The sequence below is a fragment of the Lagenorhynchus albirostris genome, chromosome 10 (genome assembly GCF_949774975.1).
Source record: "Lagenorhynchus albirostris chromosome 10, mLagAlb1.1, whole genome shotgun sequence".
Classification (NCBI taxonomy): domain Eukaryota; kingdom Metazoa; phylum Chordata; class Mammalia; order Artiodactyla; family Delphinidae; genus Lagenorhynchus; species Lagenorhynchus albirostris.
Genome location: NC_083104.1, coordinates 41,944,040 through 41,959,161, shown reverse-complemented (window position 1 = coordinate 41,959,161; position 15,122 = coordinate 41,944,040). Strand labels below are relative to the sequence as shown.

Genomic DNA, 15,122 nt, shown 5'->3' with positions numbered 1-15,122 from the left:
AGTAGAGTTCCCTGTGCTATACAGTAGGTCCTTGTCTCCTAATTTATCCCTCCCCCCAGGATTTTTTTTTGTTTGTTTTAATGAGTTCCTTGTACCCAATATGGGCAATGTGGCTAGTAAAGGGATAGAGGCATGAAGATGTGTGATAAATGTCTTCTTGGTTCAATCTTGGTGCTTCTCTGTTTGCCTTCACTTCAAGACAGAGATGAAAGTGTGAGCCTGGGGCGCTGTGTGAAGGGCTGACAGCCCCCTTTGGCGGCCCTTTGGTAGACAGACCACCTTCTGCTTCTGTTCTGCCTGATTTTTTTCAGGTGGACCAGAGACTCAATGGTTTAATTTTTAGCTATCCTTTTTTCTATCTTTAAACTTTATTGGCCTTTCCTCCCCACAAATACAAACTGTAACCTATTTACCCTAAAGCGTGAAAAGACATGGAGGCTTTACTAAATGAAGGAGCCAATCTGGAAAGGCTACATACTATATGATTCCAGCTATATGACATTCTGGAAAATGCAAAACTATGGAGGCAGAAAAAGATCAGTGGTTTTCAGGGGTTAGGGAAGAGGGAGAGATGCGTTGGCAGAGGAGTTTTAGAGCAGTGAAACTACTCTGTATGATACTATAATGGTGGACGCGCATCATTTTGCATTTGTCCAAGCCCATAGAATGTACAACACCAAGACTGAGCCTTCATGTAAACTGTGGACTTTGGGTGATAATGATGTGTTAACATAAGTTCATTGACTGTAACACATACACCACTCTGGTGCAGGATGTTGATGGTGGAGGAGGCTGTGTGTGTAGGGTCAGGAGGCGTATAGGAAATTTCTGTATTTTCCACTCAATATTTCTATGAAATTAAAAATTGTACTTCTGAGTACACAGAAGTGTACTATCCACTCAACTTAAAACTGTTCTAAAAATTAAGTTTATTTAATATTTTAAAAAGGACGTGTGGTTATTATCTTCAGGCTGCACCCAGTGGAGGTCAATTCCTAGGTGGGAAACTCGTGGATTCACAGAATTAGGTGCAGACTGACATCATTCAGAAATCACTCGAGGTAGAGAGCAGACATCCAGGTATCAAATCCCAACTCATCTACTTACCAGCTGTGCGTCCTTGGGCAATTTACTTAACCTCTGTGAGCCTCTGTTTCTCCATCTGTAAAATGGAAGTATAATGGAATTTATTTCAGACAGCTGTTGTGAGGATTAAATGAGATAATTTATGGCAGACTCTTAGCTCGTGCTCCATAAATATCAGCTATTACTAGCATTGTTATTATTCAAGATAATATTCATTCAACAGTAACTAATGAGCAGTATGCAAGGTACCAAGGTGAACAAGGCAGAGCTGGTTCCTACTGTCACAGAGCTTACAGGCTAATCCAATCCTCCCTCTAGACACACAGGGTGTTGGGAACAGAAGACACAGTTCCCATTCAGGCTTTGCAGGCAAGCACCCACTGATATACACACCCTGGAAGCAGCTTCAGTAGCCAAGTGATTTCTTAGGTGATTTTGTTATGAGAGGTGATGTGGCACAGAGCCGGGCTGCCTGGGTTCCGATCCCAGATGCCTCCTAGCTGTGGAATTTCAGGCAAGTTCCTTACCTCCTCTGTGCCTCAGTTTCCTCACCTGTATAAAGGAGGGGATAATGGAACCTATCTCATGAGCTGTTGGGAGGATTCAACCCTGTAACATATGTAGAATACAGAGAATGGTGCTGGGCAAAGCGTAGGTGCTATGACGCTTTTAATAATTGTTGTTCTTGTTATGACTCATCAACGGTTCTAACCCTGACCCCAGTGAGATGGTAACCAGCAGAAAACAAGGCAGAGCTCCTTGCTGTCGATGAAGAAATCCAGGCAGCATGGTGGAGTTCTCAAGAATATACCTGCCTCGTGGGTGTTTATCCCACGGCTATGCTTGAACAGGTGTGGTATGGTTTATAAGTCAGTCATGGCCACAGAATACGTAATAGCAAAAGCCTGGAAGCAGCCTAGATTTCTGTGAATAGGAGACTGGTTAAGAAATCCATGACTCACCCAAAGACAGAAATATTAGCCCTCTGAAAGAATGAGGCAGCTGCATGTGAAATGATATGAAAAGATTTCCAAGAGTATTGTTAAATGCAAAAAGCAAGGGGCAGTGCACTTTTACTTTCTGTGTTAAGAAAAAGAAATGCGCGTGCCTGTGTACTTTGGTAATATGCCGGTGGTTGTCTCTGGAGGGGCACTGGGGCTCAGGGGCAGGAGGGACTCCTTTTTCCACTGGGTGCTCACTTGCACCTTTTGAATTTTAAGCCATATACATGTATTACTTTAAAAAAAAAAGTAAGCAGAAAATTGGTGCTGATTCAAAACTCATTCCAGTTCATTGTTCTGTTAAACATATTCCGCTGATCTCCGAGCAGATGGCCCGGGAGGGGTTGGGCCAGGGCCAGAGGGCAGCCTCCCTCCCCGTGGGTGTGTGGGGAGCCACGTGGGGCCCTGTGGCTGGCACATGCCTGCAGCTGGTCTTCCCGTGTGGCGGGAGGCCCAGGGTGTGGGACTGAGACTGGGGAAGGGTGGGCTCCAGTAGCCTGGCAGGGGCTGCACACACAGAGCAAGGTCATGGTCCTAAATCTGGGTCTGGCCTGGGCAGCTTTCCAGGGGAGACAATCATGAGACAAAGCCTCGTTAGAAGCACCAGGAAAGGGCCTTCATCGCAGCTGCTTCTCTCCATTCATGGGACAATTCCACAGTGAAACTTGGGACCAGAAAAGCCTAAGGCTCAGGAAACAGATCTGGAAGGACCAGGGCTTCCTGGCCTGCTTGAGACATTGGTGGGATGGAAAGAGCCCAAAGGAACCTGGGTTCTTATTTCTTCATCCATTTGCCTGGCTGAAATACAAAGATTCTTTTCAGAGCTCTCCCTGAAGTAGCCCTCCAGCTTTAGGACACACACAGCATTGTGTGCAGGGACATTCCCTGTAGCCAAGCAAAAGTGACAGAGAGGCCCTTTCAGTTAACTGCAAAATAAGCAGGGCTCTGTCCAAAGACAGGAGCCCTTTGCCTCCTGGGCCCCGTGGTAATTCATAGGCTGTCTAAGCACCGTTTACTGCCTACAGCCTATTGGATGAATGTTTTTCAAATGCCGTTTAGTCAATAATTCTTTATACACACTTATATAAAAAACATATGTATGTGTGCAAACAGATATTCTTAAGTCCAATATCCTTTATACTTTCAAACACGCACACCTACAATTCTATGTAGTCATACCCTTGACTAGCAAGATATATGATATGCGATACAGATCAAATATTTGGTACAAGGTAATCAAACAAGATCTGCAGAAGGTTTGCAGTGACATACAGTTACAAGAGTAATAATACAGCCTCCTTTTTTTGCTTCTCTGAATCTGGGTCACCATTAAGTCCAATTAAGTCTTTCCACCTATAGATGGTAACATTTGTACTCCCTTTTTTGATGTGTCTCATGCATTCACTTACCAAGCATTTGGGGAACAGTGCCAGGCACTGTTCTAGGCTCCTGGGATATAGCGATGAACATAATATGCAAAGACCTGTGGCCTTGTGAAGTTGGCATCCTGATGAGGAGACAGCCGTTCACTGTGGTGGCAGGTAGGGATGGGGATGGATAGAGGGGCATCCAGACTTCCCAGGGGAGTGAGTGTTGAGTGGAGACCTGAGGACTGTAAGTGAAGGAGTCACGGGGATATCTGGGGAGCAGGTTCTAGGCAGACAGACCGCAACTCTCTTGCCCACTCTAGATACGTTGCACTCACTTGGCAAAAGCCAGCCCTGGTTAGACCCAACTCTCCACCTACTCCACACCCACATTTGTGCAGCTGAACCTCCTCTGGAGAGACACGTGCCCCATGCTGGCTGGCCTCGTAGCAATTCAGGCCCAGGATCTGGGGTGGGGAGCACAGAGGAAGCTTCATGCTTCCATTACAAATGCTTCTCCAGCCCATTCACTGTCTCATTCCCCTAGACGGCCAGTTCCCAGCAACAACTCCCTGGCCTCACTCTCAGCTAACTCTCTTTACCTCCTATCCCGCTGAGGAAATTAATCAGAAGAGCTACCTACCACTCCAAGATGCGAACACCTTACATACTTACCCATCAGATTATTGCCCAAATCCTTGCTCTTTATTACCATGGAAGAAATGTGCAGGGGAGCCCAGCCCCCCTTTGCTTCTCAGGCATGCCACTCCCCAAATCCTCCTCTCTCTCTCCTATATTAGCAATTCTCCTTTCCCTGGCCACTACCTCATTCACATCTGCATAGAAACAGGCCAGTACCATTTCCCGTATTAAAAAAAAAATTTTTTTTTTTAAACTCTCTCTTAGTGGCACTTTTCCCTCCATTCCACTTTACCCAACAAAACTCTTGGGAAGAGTTGTTCAGATGGCTGCCTGTCTCTAACCTCTCTCCTTCCTTGTACTGTTCTCCAAGTCTTTGCTCAGGGGTCACTTTCTCAGGGAGACCTTCCCTGACCATTGTATTGAAAATGGCACCCCCTCCATATGTCCTCTTCCCAGCTTCATTTTTCTCCCTAGCTCTCATCACTTGCTAATACCCTCTATAAGGGATGTATCCATTTTGTTGATTATCTACTTCACCCCCCTACTGGGATGTATGTCCAAATAGGACAGTGATGTCTGCTAATTTGTTCAGCTGTCTGCCACATCCCCAGCACCTGGAAAAGGGCCCAGGGCATCAGAGGTGCCCAGCAATGTTTGTTTGGTGAATGAATGAATGCATGGTAAGGGCTGGGCGAGGAGCGGCAGGGAAATCACTGCAGCCGGAGCAGACTAAGCAGGGGGAATAGGGGAAATTAGGCGGGAGGGGTGGCAAGAGACCCGATCACATAGGGTGCAAGGGGAGGGTCTTACTCTAAGTGTGGTTTGGGACGCTGCTGGAGGGTTTGGAGCTGCGAAGGGACATGATCTGATTGATGTCACTCAGACTCTGGGCCGGTCAAGGTGAAAATTCCACATTTCCACAGTATGCTCGTGGGCAGGCAATTTTTACATCCTCGTGCTCATGAAAATAGACTTCAAGGAAAACAGACTTAAAGGAAAGTTCTGTGTTGCTGATGGCTTTTGTTATATAGAAACGGCTTTACAGGTAAAATAGAATGTAGGACATTTCTCACTCAGCAAAATGCAACACAACAAAACAAAACATTACTGGTAAGCACTTACACAGAACCATCCATGCTCACCTACTTACTGATAAAAATATTTAGCTCTTCAGTATGTTGCTGTGTAAACAGCTGGTGTGCAAGTATTAACACATTTTTTGAGATGTTAACCAACAGACATTTCTGAGCATATGGTACAGGCAAAACGGGCCTGTATTAAATAACCACAGCTGGGATTCTAAATGCTGGGCCCAGAATTTGAAAATGTCTCTGCCCCTTAAGCATTAAACAGCAGCAGTAAAACACCCAGCGGTCTCCTGGCGACGTGCAGCATTTCTAAGTACCCTTTCAGGCGGTATACTATGTGGTCCAATGCTCATGAGATGCCATCTTTATGAGCTGTTTAGTAAAGGTATAAGGTATTTGCTAAGAGGGGACAAGATAGTCTGGCCAGGAAATATGTGGATTGTGGGTTTAGGTCTATGTGTTTAGTTGGTGGAGTTGGTGCAGCTGCTTCTAGAATTGCAGTGGGAGTGGGGAGTAAAGTCCACAACTCTGAGCGTTCCAGGCAAGCCAAAATGGGGGTATGGGGGCTTAGAAGGGGACCAAGGATGGTGGGCCCTGGCAGCTGCCAAGCTAGGATGAAAAGAGAAGACTGATTCTAAAGAGGTGCTGGCTGGTGTTTATGGCTCTTGTACCAGGGTCCCAGTTATTATAACTGAGCACACAGGAAGCTGGCTCTGGGCTTGCTAGACTTTGCAGGGGGGTGGCTGCATGTTCCCAGTGCTTCGTTAGCTCCTTCCCCAATACTGAGGGTCAGGCAAAGTGGGCCACAGCCTTCCACTTTGATAGATGTCCTCACCCCTCTGGGCATCAAGGGTCATTGCCACAGTGCTTCTAGGAAGCTCAGGACTTGGGACTCTAGACCAGTGGTTCTCAAGTGTGGTCCCAGCAGCAACAGCATCACCTGGGAACTTGTTAGAGATGCAGATTCTTAGTCTCCACCCCAGAGCTGCTGAATCAGAAACTCTGGGGGTAGGTCCCAGCAACCAGCGTTGAATAAGCTCCCTAAGGAATTCTGATGCGCGTTGCAGTTTGGGAACCACTGATATAGACCAGTTCCAGGCGATGCTGCTGCTGCTGGTTCTGGGACCATACTTTGAAAACCAGTGTTCTAGAAATTTCACAAGCAAATCACTCAGGTAGGTTATGAGTAAATCCAGTTATTAAATAACAAGTATTACTGAATACCTAAGGGCTGTTTAACAGTGATTGCCTCTGTACAAGGGGATTGTGGGCAACTCTTAAAAGTTGATGTATCTCTGTATTGTTCAAAGTTGTTATTATAAACGTGTATTACTTTTGCAGATAAAAAAAGATATTTTAAAAATATAAATACCTCATTCTAGTATAGTTCTTTAGAGTAGTGCTTCTCAAACTTTACTGTGCAAACCATTTAGGAATCTTGTTAAAAATGCAGATTCTGGTTCCATAGGATGGGGGCGGGGAAGGCAGGGCTGTGAGATTTTGCGTTTTCAGCAAGCTCCCTGGTGATTCCAGTCTACTGGCCCGCGAACCACACTTTGGATTTACAGAGTACAAAGCGCTGTCATGTGTATTACATTTTTTGTTCCTTGTTACAACCCTGGCAAACAGATTCACTAATTCACTTATTCAACCATTAGGTTCTACAACATACATATACTGGACATACAGATATGGTCTAATGGGGTGGAAAACCAACCAACCACCAAAAAACCCACATGTAAACAGGTAAACAAATATAAATAGTCATCAGAACTGATCAGGAAATAAAGAGGGTGCCGAAAAAGAAGGGCTCTAGGAGGAGGTGATTTTGGCAGTGACAGTGAGGATGAGCTCTCGGTAGACACCAGGAAGCTCCTGCAGCTAGCAGGCAGGGAAGGAAGACCCCCAAATCCGGAAGGGGGAGGGGGTGGAAGCAGGGCCCGCCAGGACAGGAAGGCCGTGGTACTGGGCCGATTTCAATCCAAATGCGGGCTAAGCATTGAGGGTTTAAGCAGGGAAGTGACTGGTCTGGTATTTGCCTTGGGATCACGCTGGCTGCTGTTCAGGAAATGAAACCTCTCCAGGGTCTCCTCGGAGGTGGTGCAGGGAGTGCTGGGCCATGCGAGGGCGCCCAGGAGTCAGGCCCGGCGCCCTCAGAGTCGCGTGGATCTATTGGGGGGGGGGGGTCAGGAGTCTCCTCGTGAATAACGAGCCACCAGGGCACGTGTTTTTATTGCCGCACAGAGGACTTCAAATAAGCGCGCTCCGGGCAACAACATGACTTTTAACCCTTTCAGAGGACTTGGGCTCGCATCCGCGCTTTGCTGGTCACGATGGAATCTTGGACACTTCCCCCTCGGTGCCTCAGTCTCTTTACCTGTCTAGGAGGACTTGGGCCAGCCCACGGGTGACACCCTGGGTCGCCAATCCTGCATCCCCGTGTAGGGGGGAGGGTACGGCTGGGGCAGAGGCGGCACAAGGGGCTGGCTTCCCACCCGGGAAACTGAGGCACGGTGGGGAGAGGAGCGCGCGCCCTCCAGACTCCCGCAAACTCCAAGCGGCCCGTCTCGTCTCCACGCAAGCTGTCCAGGCCGCCTGCCAGCCGTCTCCACGGAGTGGCCCCCGCCCAGCCCTGCCCGAAGACCGGAGCTGGGCCAGGCTTCTCAGGGGGCGGCAGTGGCGGCGGGGAACTCGGCGCCATCACCGGGCTCGAGCGCTGGAAGAGACGCGCGGGACACACCTCCAGCTTCCCCAGACCGGTCGGGCGCGGGCCTAACCAGGGGCGCCAGCCTCTGCGCGCGCCGACCCCGCCCCTCGCCGGCGCCCCCGCCCCTCGGCCTCCTCCTCCGCCTCCGCCTCTTCGCAGGCCCGCGACGTGCCCGGCTGGCGACCGAGCTGCAGGGACGGCGTCCGGCGCGCTCACTTCCGCGTCCCGCCGCCCTCCGGTCCGCGCGCGCCCAGCCACCGCCGCCATCGGACAATAGGCCGCCCGCCCGGCTGCCGTGAACTTCCTGCCGGGGCCCGGCCGGCCCCTGTGCCCCGGACCCTGATCCCTCTCCGCGCCGGCCAGGATCGGAGCTCCGCGCCACCAGGGGAAGCAGCGGAGGACCGAGCGCCCGGGACGTTCCAGCGCCTCCCGCCGCCGCGCCTTTGCTCCGGCCCGGCGGGTAGGCGGCCTCTGCGCTCTTCGCTCTGGGCGACTTAACCCCGTCCAGCGGCTGCTGCCTTGTTGTGGGTTTCCGAGTTTGGTTGCTTAAGGAGGATGTGATTCCCCCCCCCCCCTTATTTCTTTTTCCTTTTATGATTTGAAACAGCGAAAAGAACTCACAGCCAGCTCGTACAGCGAAGTGCCACCAGCTACCCTCCACGTGGACATCTCCGAGAGGAAAGGGAATTGGAAGCAAACTTGGTCCAAGTGACTTTGAGGCCTTACCCTCGGCTGGACTCTAAGGCCTGGGGTCATGACTCTCATGCTGGGCAGGTGGAAGGCTTTACCTGTCCTGGGCTGGACGTGAGTCTCTGCCCTTCGCCAGCACCTCCACCGGCCCACCTCCACACACTCAATACCCAGCATCTAGGCTAGGCCCGGACACTTGTCAGCAACATGGATAAGTATGACGACCTGGGCCTGGAGGCCAGTAAATTCATTGAGGACCTGAACATGTATGAGGCCTCCAAGGATGGACTCTTCCGAGTGGACAAGGGTGCAAGCAACAACCCGGAGTTTGAGGAAACACGCAGGGTGTTTGCCACCAAGATGGCCAAAATCCACCTGCACCAGCCGCACCAGCTCCTGCAGGAGGAGACCCTGCCCAGGGGCAGCCGAGGTCCCGTGAACGGTGGGGGCCGCCTGGGCCCACAGGCCCACCGGGAAGCTGATGGGGGCAGCAAGGTGACGGGGGATGGTGCTGCGAAGCCTCCTCTCGCTGCCTCGACAGTGGCCCCTGGGACAGCCACAACCATTGCAGCTGGGCAGCCCTTGTCCCCACCCCAGGAACAGAGGGCCAAGCTGTGTGTCCGTGGCGCAAGGCAAGGCAGCCAGGACTGTGGATCCAAGGAGAGCGTGGCGAGTTCTGAGATGTCTGCTTTCCATCGGCTGGGCCCCTGTGAGGATCCTTCCTGCCTCACCCACGGAGACTATTATGACAACCTCTTTTTGGCAAGCCCCAACTGGGGCGATGAACCAGCAGTGTCCCCCAGCATCAGGCTGGGTGTAGGAAGTGGGTGGTCTGGCACGCCAGGGAGTGGCCTGCCACTGTCCACACCCTCCAGGGCCCATCACCTATACCAGCAGCAGCTTTCCCCGAGCTCCAGCAGGTCATTGCAGAGCAGCCAGGATGGTGGTGTTGGTGGCCACAGCAGTGAGAAGCCAGCTGCTCTTTGGACCACCGCCTCCTCCCAGCGAGTGAGCCCTGGCCTCCCTTCCCCAGGCCCAGAGAACGGGGCCCTACCGAGACCTGCTCAGCCCAGGACCCCTTCTTTCTCAGCGCCCCTGGCCCTGAACCGCTCCAGTCAGGGACCTCTTCCAAGAACAAACTCGGGGGTAGGGAGTGAGGTTTCAGGCATGATGCCCAAACCCACTGTGGACCCTCAACCCTGGTTCCAGGATGGCCCCAAATCTTACCTTTCTAGCTCTGCCCCTTCATCCTCGCCAGCCAGCATGGACAATATGCAGCTGGGTGCAGTCCCTGGGCCGGGTCCCAAGCCTGGCTGTACAGACCCTGGCGTTGGTCCCAAGCTCAGCCTTGTCCATCCAGTGATGTCTACCTTGCCTGAGTTATCTTGTAAAGAAAGTCCCTCTGGCTGGTCCTCTGATGGCAGCCTGGGGCCTGTGCTCCCAGAGAGCCCCGGTTCCCCCAGGGTGAGGCTGCCTTGCCAGACCCTCCTCCCGGGCCCTGAGCTTGGACCCACGGCTGCCGAATTGAAGTTAGAAGCCCTCACCCAACGTCTGGAGCGTGAGATGGATGCTCACCCGAAGGCCGATTACTTTGGTGAGTGAGAGACCGGTGTGATTGCCCATAGTGGGTGATGGGGCCCCTGCATTGGGGCATTTGGGGGAAGTGCCCCCCACCAGGGATGCTGTAGCTCTCCTTGAGTGGCCTGCCTTTGTGTGTGTGTGTGTGTTCCTCTTTCAGCTGCTTCTTCTGAAACTTGAAAAGAAACTTGAAAGTATCCCTAGGCAGAAAGCGGATCTTGCAGCTGGGTGTTACCCATGTGCGAAGGGCAGGATTACTCATGACTGCTCCCCAAAAAGGGAAATGCTGTGATTTTGGATTTCAAAGGTTTTGGGGGTGACTTAGAGCCTCTCTCAGTGACCGGCTCAGGCAGGACTTGAATGGGCTTCTCAGGTCCAGGTACCCCGTGAGTGTTCCATCTGTAGCTGGCTGGGCCAGGTGGCTCTGACGGTTTGAGGACCAGTGGTCGGGCAGGGGCTCTCGGTGGCTCCCTGTGTGTGCGCGTGTCTGCCTGCAGGTTCTGTGTTCAATTGAAGGAGGTGAAACACTGACGTGGAAGGCTTTGTTCTAGAGCGGTAGTTCACAAAGTGTAGTTTGGACCCTTAGCCTGGGAACTAGTTAGAAATGCAGATTCTTAGGCTGCACCCCAGGCCTACGGCATCAGAAACTGTGGGGTGGGACCCAGCAATCAGCATTTTCACAAGCCAGCCCAGGATCCTGACGTTCTGGGAAATTTGAGACCTGTGCATTAGGCAACTTATAACTTCTAACTCAGGAACAGCACCCCTCCCCGCCCCGCCCCCGCTTCCAGCTGGCAGCCAGGTTACACCCACAGTCGTGGCTCCCAAGAGGATAGAAGATGCTTCTTGCTGGTTTCACTCCCACTTGCAAGTTTTGTTTTCTTCTCTTTTAAAGCCACAAACTCTTGGAGACTGCTAGCTTCAGCTTTTTTCTCCTCACAGGGCTTGGAGGCAGCAGAAAAGCAGTGATATGCTTCTGTTGAGTAATGATGTAGCCGTCTCATAGGAGAGCTAACTAGAAAGACAGCCTACTTTTAGAAGAGTCTGAGGGTTGCTTTTATTTTATTTTTTCATTTTTGAACTCTGCACAACTGAGGTCACGATTTCCCCACATGAGGCCTGTGAACCGTGGGAAGCTGAGTGCCGCTGGGGTGGCAGCTCTGTCAGGCAGGGTCCGGGAAGACCCTGGACAGGGAGGGTGACCGGCTTGCTCCTTTCCGTCTACCTCATTCTGCGTCAGTGAGTGATTCTGTCCCAAGGTGCTTGGAGGGGTGGGGTCCGAGGCACTCAAGCTAGCACTGTGTTCTTGCTTCTCCTGAGAGCCGCGCGGGAACAGCTCTCACACCACCCTGGGCAGTCAGAGGTTGGGGTGACTGTTTACTGGCTTATGTTTTAGGGTACCCTCTTACTGTGAACTGTTTACTGGTTTATGTTTTAGAGCACGTAGCACCCTCTTACTGTGAACCATCTCTTCTCCTTTGCAAATCCCCCACTTTGGGAATAATACTTGGCTGGAAAAACTGGGTTTTTTAGTTCAAACTGTTGTTGAATTGTTTTCTTCCGGTTTTACTGAGATATAATTGACACAGCATTGTATTAGTTTAAGGTGTACAGCATAATGATTTGAGTTACATGCATCATGAAGTGATCATCACAGTAAGGTTAGTGGACATCCATCATCTCATGTAGGTACAAATTAAAGAAACAGGAAAAAATACTTTTTCCTTGTGATGAGAACTCAGGAGTTACTCTCTTAACTTTCATATAGAACACACAGCAGAGTTAATTATATTCATCATGTTATACATTACACCCCTAGTACTTATATACCTTATAACTGGAAGTTTATACCTTTGACTGCCTTTGTTCAATTCCCCCTCTCCCGCTCCACCCCCCTCCCACCTCTGGGAGCCACAAATCTTATCTCGTTTTCTATGAGTTTGTTTTTGAAGTATAATTGACCTCCAACACTATGTTAGTTCCTATTACACAACACAGTGATTCGGTACTTCTATACATTTCGAACTGATCGCTAGTTACGATATGTCACCTTACAAAGATACTATGTAGTTATTGACTATATTCCCCACACTGTACATTTCATACCCATGACTCATTTGTTTTGCAACTGGAAGTGTGTACCTCTTTCCCTCACCTATTTCTTTCCTTCCCTACCCCTGTCCCCTCAGGCAACCACCTGTTTGGATCTATAACTCTGTTTATGTTTTGTTGTGTTTGTTCATTTGTGTTGTTGTTTTGATCCACATACACATGAAATACAGTATTTATCTTGAATTTTGAATTCAAGCTCATTAAACAACAAAACAGCAGTTTTATTTTTTCAGGGAGGCAAGTTTATACACTGCCTCAGAGCAGAGATACTGGCTAACACTAGCCATTCATTCAGCCCATGTTTATTGAGTGCCTACTTTGGGCCATGGGGTACATAATGAATGGGACGGACAGAAACCCCTGCTTCCCCAGACCAGACAGTGCAGTAGAGGGAGACAGGAGATGAACAAAATAAATAAGCAAGTATGAGGGAGAGAAATAGGAAGAGGAGAGGATGGAGCCTCCGGGCAGGGAGTGGCAGGGAGGTTTCTGGTTTTAAATCAGGTGATCAGGGAAGATCCCATCGAGAAGGTGGCATTGGAGCTAGGCTTGAAGGAGGCAAGGGGGTGAACCCTGAGTCTGAGTCTGCTCAGGGAAAGGGCTTTCCCAGCAGGGCAGACAGCAAGAGCAGAGGCCCCGGGACCTGGGCTGTGCTAGGCAATGTGCTAGACACTGTTTAATTTACTCATGTAATCTTAGGAAGCCCATTTCACCAACCTGGAAACTGAAGCTCAGAGAGGTTAGATTATTGATCCCAGGTCTCACAGGGGGGACTGGGTGTAGCTGGGGTCTGAGCCCCACAGTTGGGGCTCCCTGCCCATTTTTCTAACCAGCATTGCCCAGCTGCCTCCCAAGCACAGATGTGAATGTCTGCTTTATTTATCTATTTATTTTTATGGTTGTTTTTTCCTTAATTGAGGTAAACTTCCTATAACATAAAATTAATCATTTTAATTAATTTGGAATTAATTTAAAAAGTAATGAGTGGGGCTTCCCTGGTGGCGCAGTGGTTGAGAGTCCGCCTGCCAATGCAGGGGACACGGGTTCGTGCCCCGGTCCGGGAAGATCCCACATGCCGCAGAGCGGCTGGGCCCGTGAGCCATGGCCACTGAGCCTGCGCGTCCGGAGCCTGTGCTCCGCAACGGGAGAGGCCACGACAGTGAGAGGCCCGCGTACCGCAAAAAAAAAAAAAAAAAAAAAAAAAAAAAAAAAGTAATGAGTGGCATTTAGCGCGTTCGCTGTGTTGTGCAAACACCACCCCTATCTAGTTGCGAAACATTTTTATCACCCCCAGAGGAAACCCACCCCCATAAATCAGCTGCTCCCTAATCCCCCAGCTCTCCCAGCCCCTGGCAGCCACCAGTGTACATTCTCTCTCTCTGGCTTTACTTATTCTGGATATTTGATATAGAGGGAATCATATTGAAGTTATTTTTTGACTAAGCATTACATTCATGTGTAGAAAATTCAAAAGATGCAAAAACACATAGCGTGAAAAATGAGTCTCTTTCTCACCCCGGTTTCTAGCCGAGCATCCTGGTGTGATGAGTGTATATGTGTGTGTATCTCCCTGTGGGCCTGCTGGCCACCTGCGTGTGATGAGCGTGTGTGTGTGTGTATCTCCCTGTGGGCCTGCTGGCCGCCTGCGTGTGATGAGTGTATATGTGTCTCCCTGTGGCCTGCTGCCCACCTGCGTGTGATGAGTGTGTGTGTGTATCTCCCTGTGGGCCTGCTGTCCACCTGCGTGTGATGAGCGTATGTGTGTGTGTGTATCTCCCTGTGGGCCTGCTGGCCACCTGCGTGTGATGAGCGTGTGTGTGTGTATCTCCCTGTGGCCTGCTGCCCACCTGCGTGTGATGAGCGTATGTGTGTGTGTGTCTCCCTGTGGCCTGCTGGCCGCCTGCGTGTGATGAGTGTCTGTGTGTGTGTGTCTCCCTGTGGCCTGCTGGCCACCTGCGTGTGATGAGTGTGTGTATCTTCATCTCCCTGTGGCCCGCTGCCCACCTGCTCTTTCCCTCTGAACAGTGCGTCTTGGCAGTTGTTCTGCATCAGCACGCGTTGAGTTGGCTCAGTGTCACCTTCTGTGGCTGTGCCCCGGGTCACGTAAGCAGCCTCGCGGTGGACCTCAGAAGGGCCAACTGCAAGGTGAAAGCCTAGCTTTGTGACAGATTCCCGGGGGCGGGGCGGGGGGTAGGGTGCAGGGCTGGGGGCTTTGTGGCCCTTAAATGTTGCCTAGTTGCCCTCCGCAGAGGTCATGCCAGGGACCCCGCTGCCCATCGTATAGGAGAGGGCCTGCCCCCACCTGCTTTGGCAGCTGGGCTTCCAGCCGCTCTAACGGGACTGGCCACGTGGCCAAGGAGGACGTCTCTCCTCTGAGCACCTGGCCGTCAGTATGTGGCCCAGCCCTGCTGTGGGACCTTGGACAAACTGTCCCTTTGAGGCCTCCCCACTCATCCACAGTACGAGGCTCTTGGCTGGTTGAGGGGCTCACGTCGGCAGATGTCTTTCCCTTCGCTAGATCTGGTGTTATTTGAAAGATTTAGTCTGTCCAACACGCTACATTTATTACATAAGGATGAAATTTTACTTCTAAATAGAAGAATATCTATTGATACAGGGCTCTTGGCAGAGAGAATCAGGGTAATGCTAACAGTCATCATCGGAGTCGATGTAATCCTAGCCAGAAGCAAAGCAAAGTTGCTATTTGGGTTGTTACCTGGACCCCTTCCTGGGCATTCGACCTGTGGGAAGAGCTTGTGAATCCCTGCTACCACCCTGGAGGACACTTGGCTTTGAAGACACCTCAGTGTCCAGTTATTGATTAGCTCATCACCGAGGACTCTCCTGGCAC

General features: G+C 50.8%; 1 protein-coding gene and 1 long non-coding RNA gene across 4 annotated transcripts in view; one reads left to right on the top strand and one right to left on the bottom strand.

The window, feature by feature from the left end:
- Positions 1 to 10,185, bottom strand: part of LOC132527093 (uncharacterized) — an 84,744-nt gene extending 74,559 nt beyond the window's left edge. For both annotated transcript variants that reach the window (XR_009542854.1, XR_009542853.1), the window contains exons 1-3: positions 9,809 to 10,185; positions 3,497 to 3,699; positions 1,108 to 1,162 (exon numbers count right to left, since the gene is read on the bottom strand). This is a non-coding gene — a long non-coding RNA (uncharacterized LOC132527093). The remainder of the gene's footprint in view (positions 1 to 1,107; positions 1,163 to 3,496; positions 3,700 to 9,808) is intronic.
- Positions 8,071 to 15,122, top strand: part of LIMD1 (LIM domain containing 1) — a 73,700-nt gene continuing 66,648 nt past the window's right edge. The window contains exons 1-2 of one of the 2 annotated variants that reach the window (XM_060162182.1): positions 8,071 to 8,351; positions 8,499 to 10,175. In XM_060162182.1, coding sequence (XP_060018165.1) covers positions 8,789 to 10,175 — 1,387 coding nt within the window. In that variant the 5' untranslated portion in view covers positions 8,071 to 8,351; positions 8,499 to 8,788. Of the gene's footprint in view, positions 10,176 to 15,122 lie in introns of both variants that reach the window. The other variant, XM_060162180.1, reaches the window with a different exon arrangement.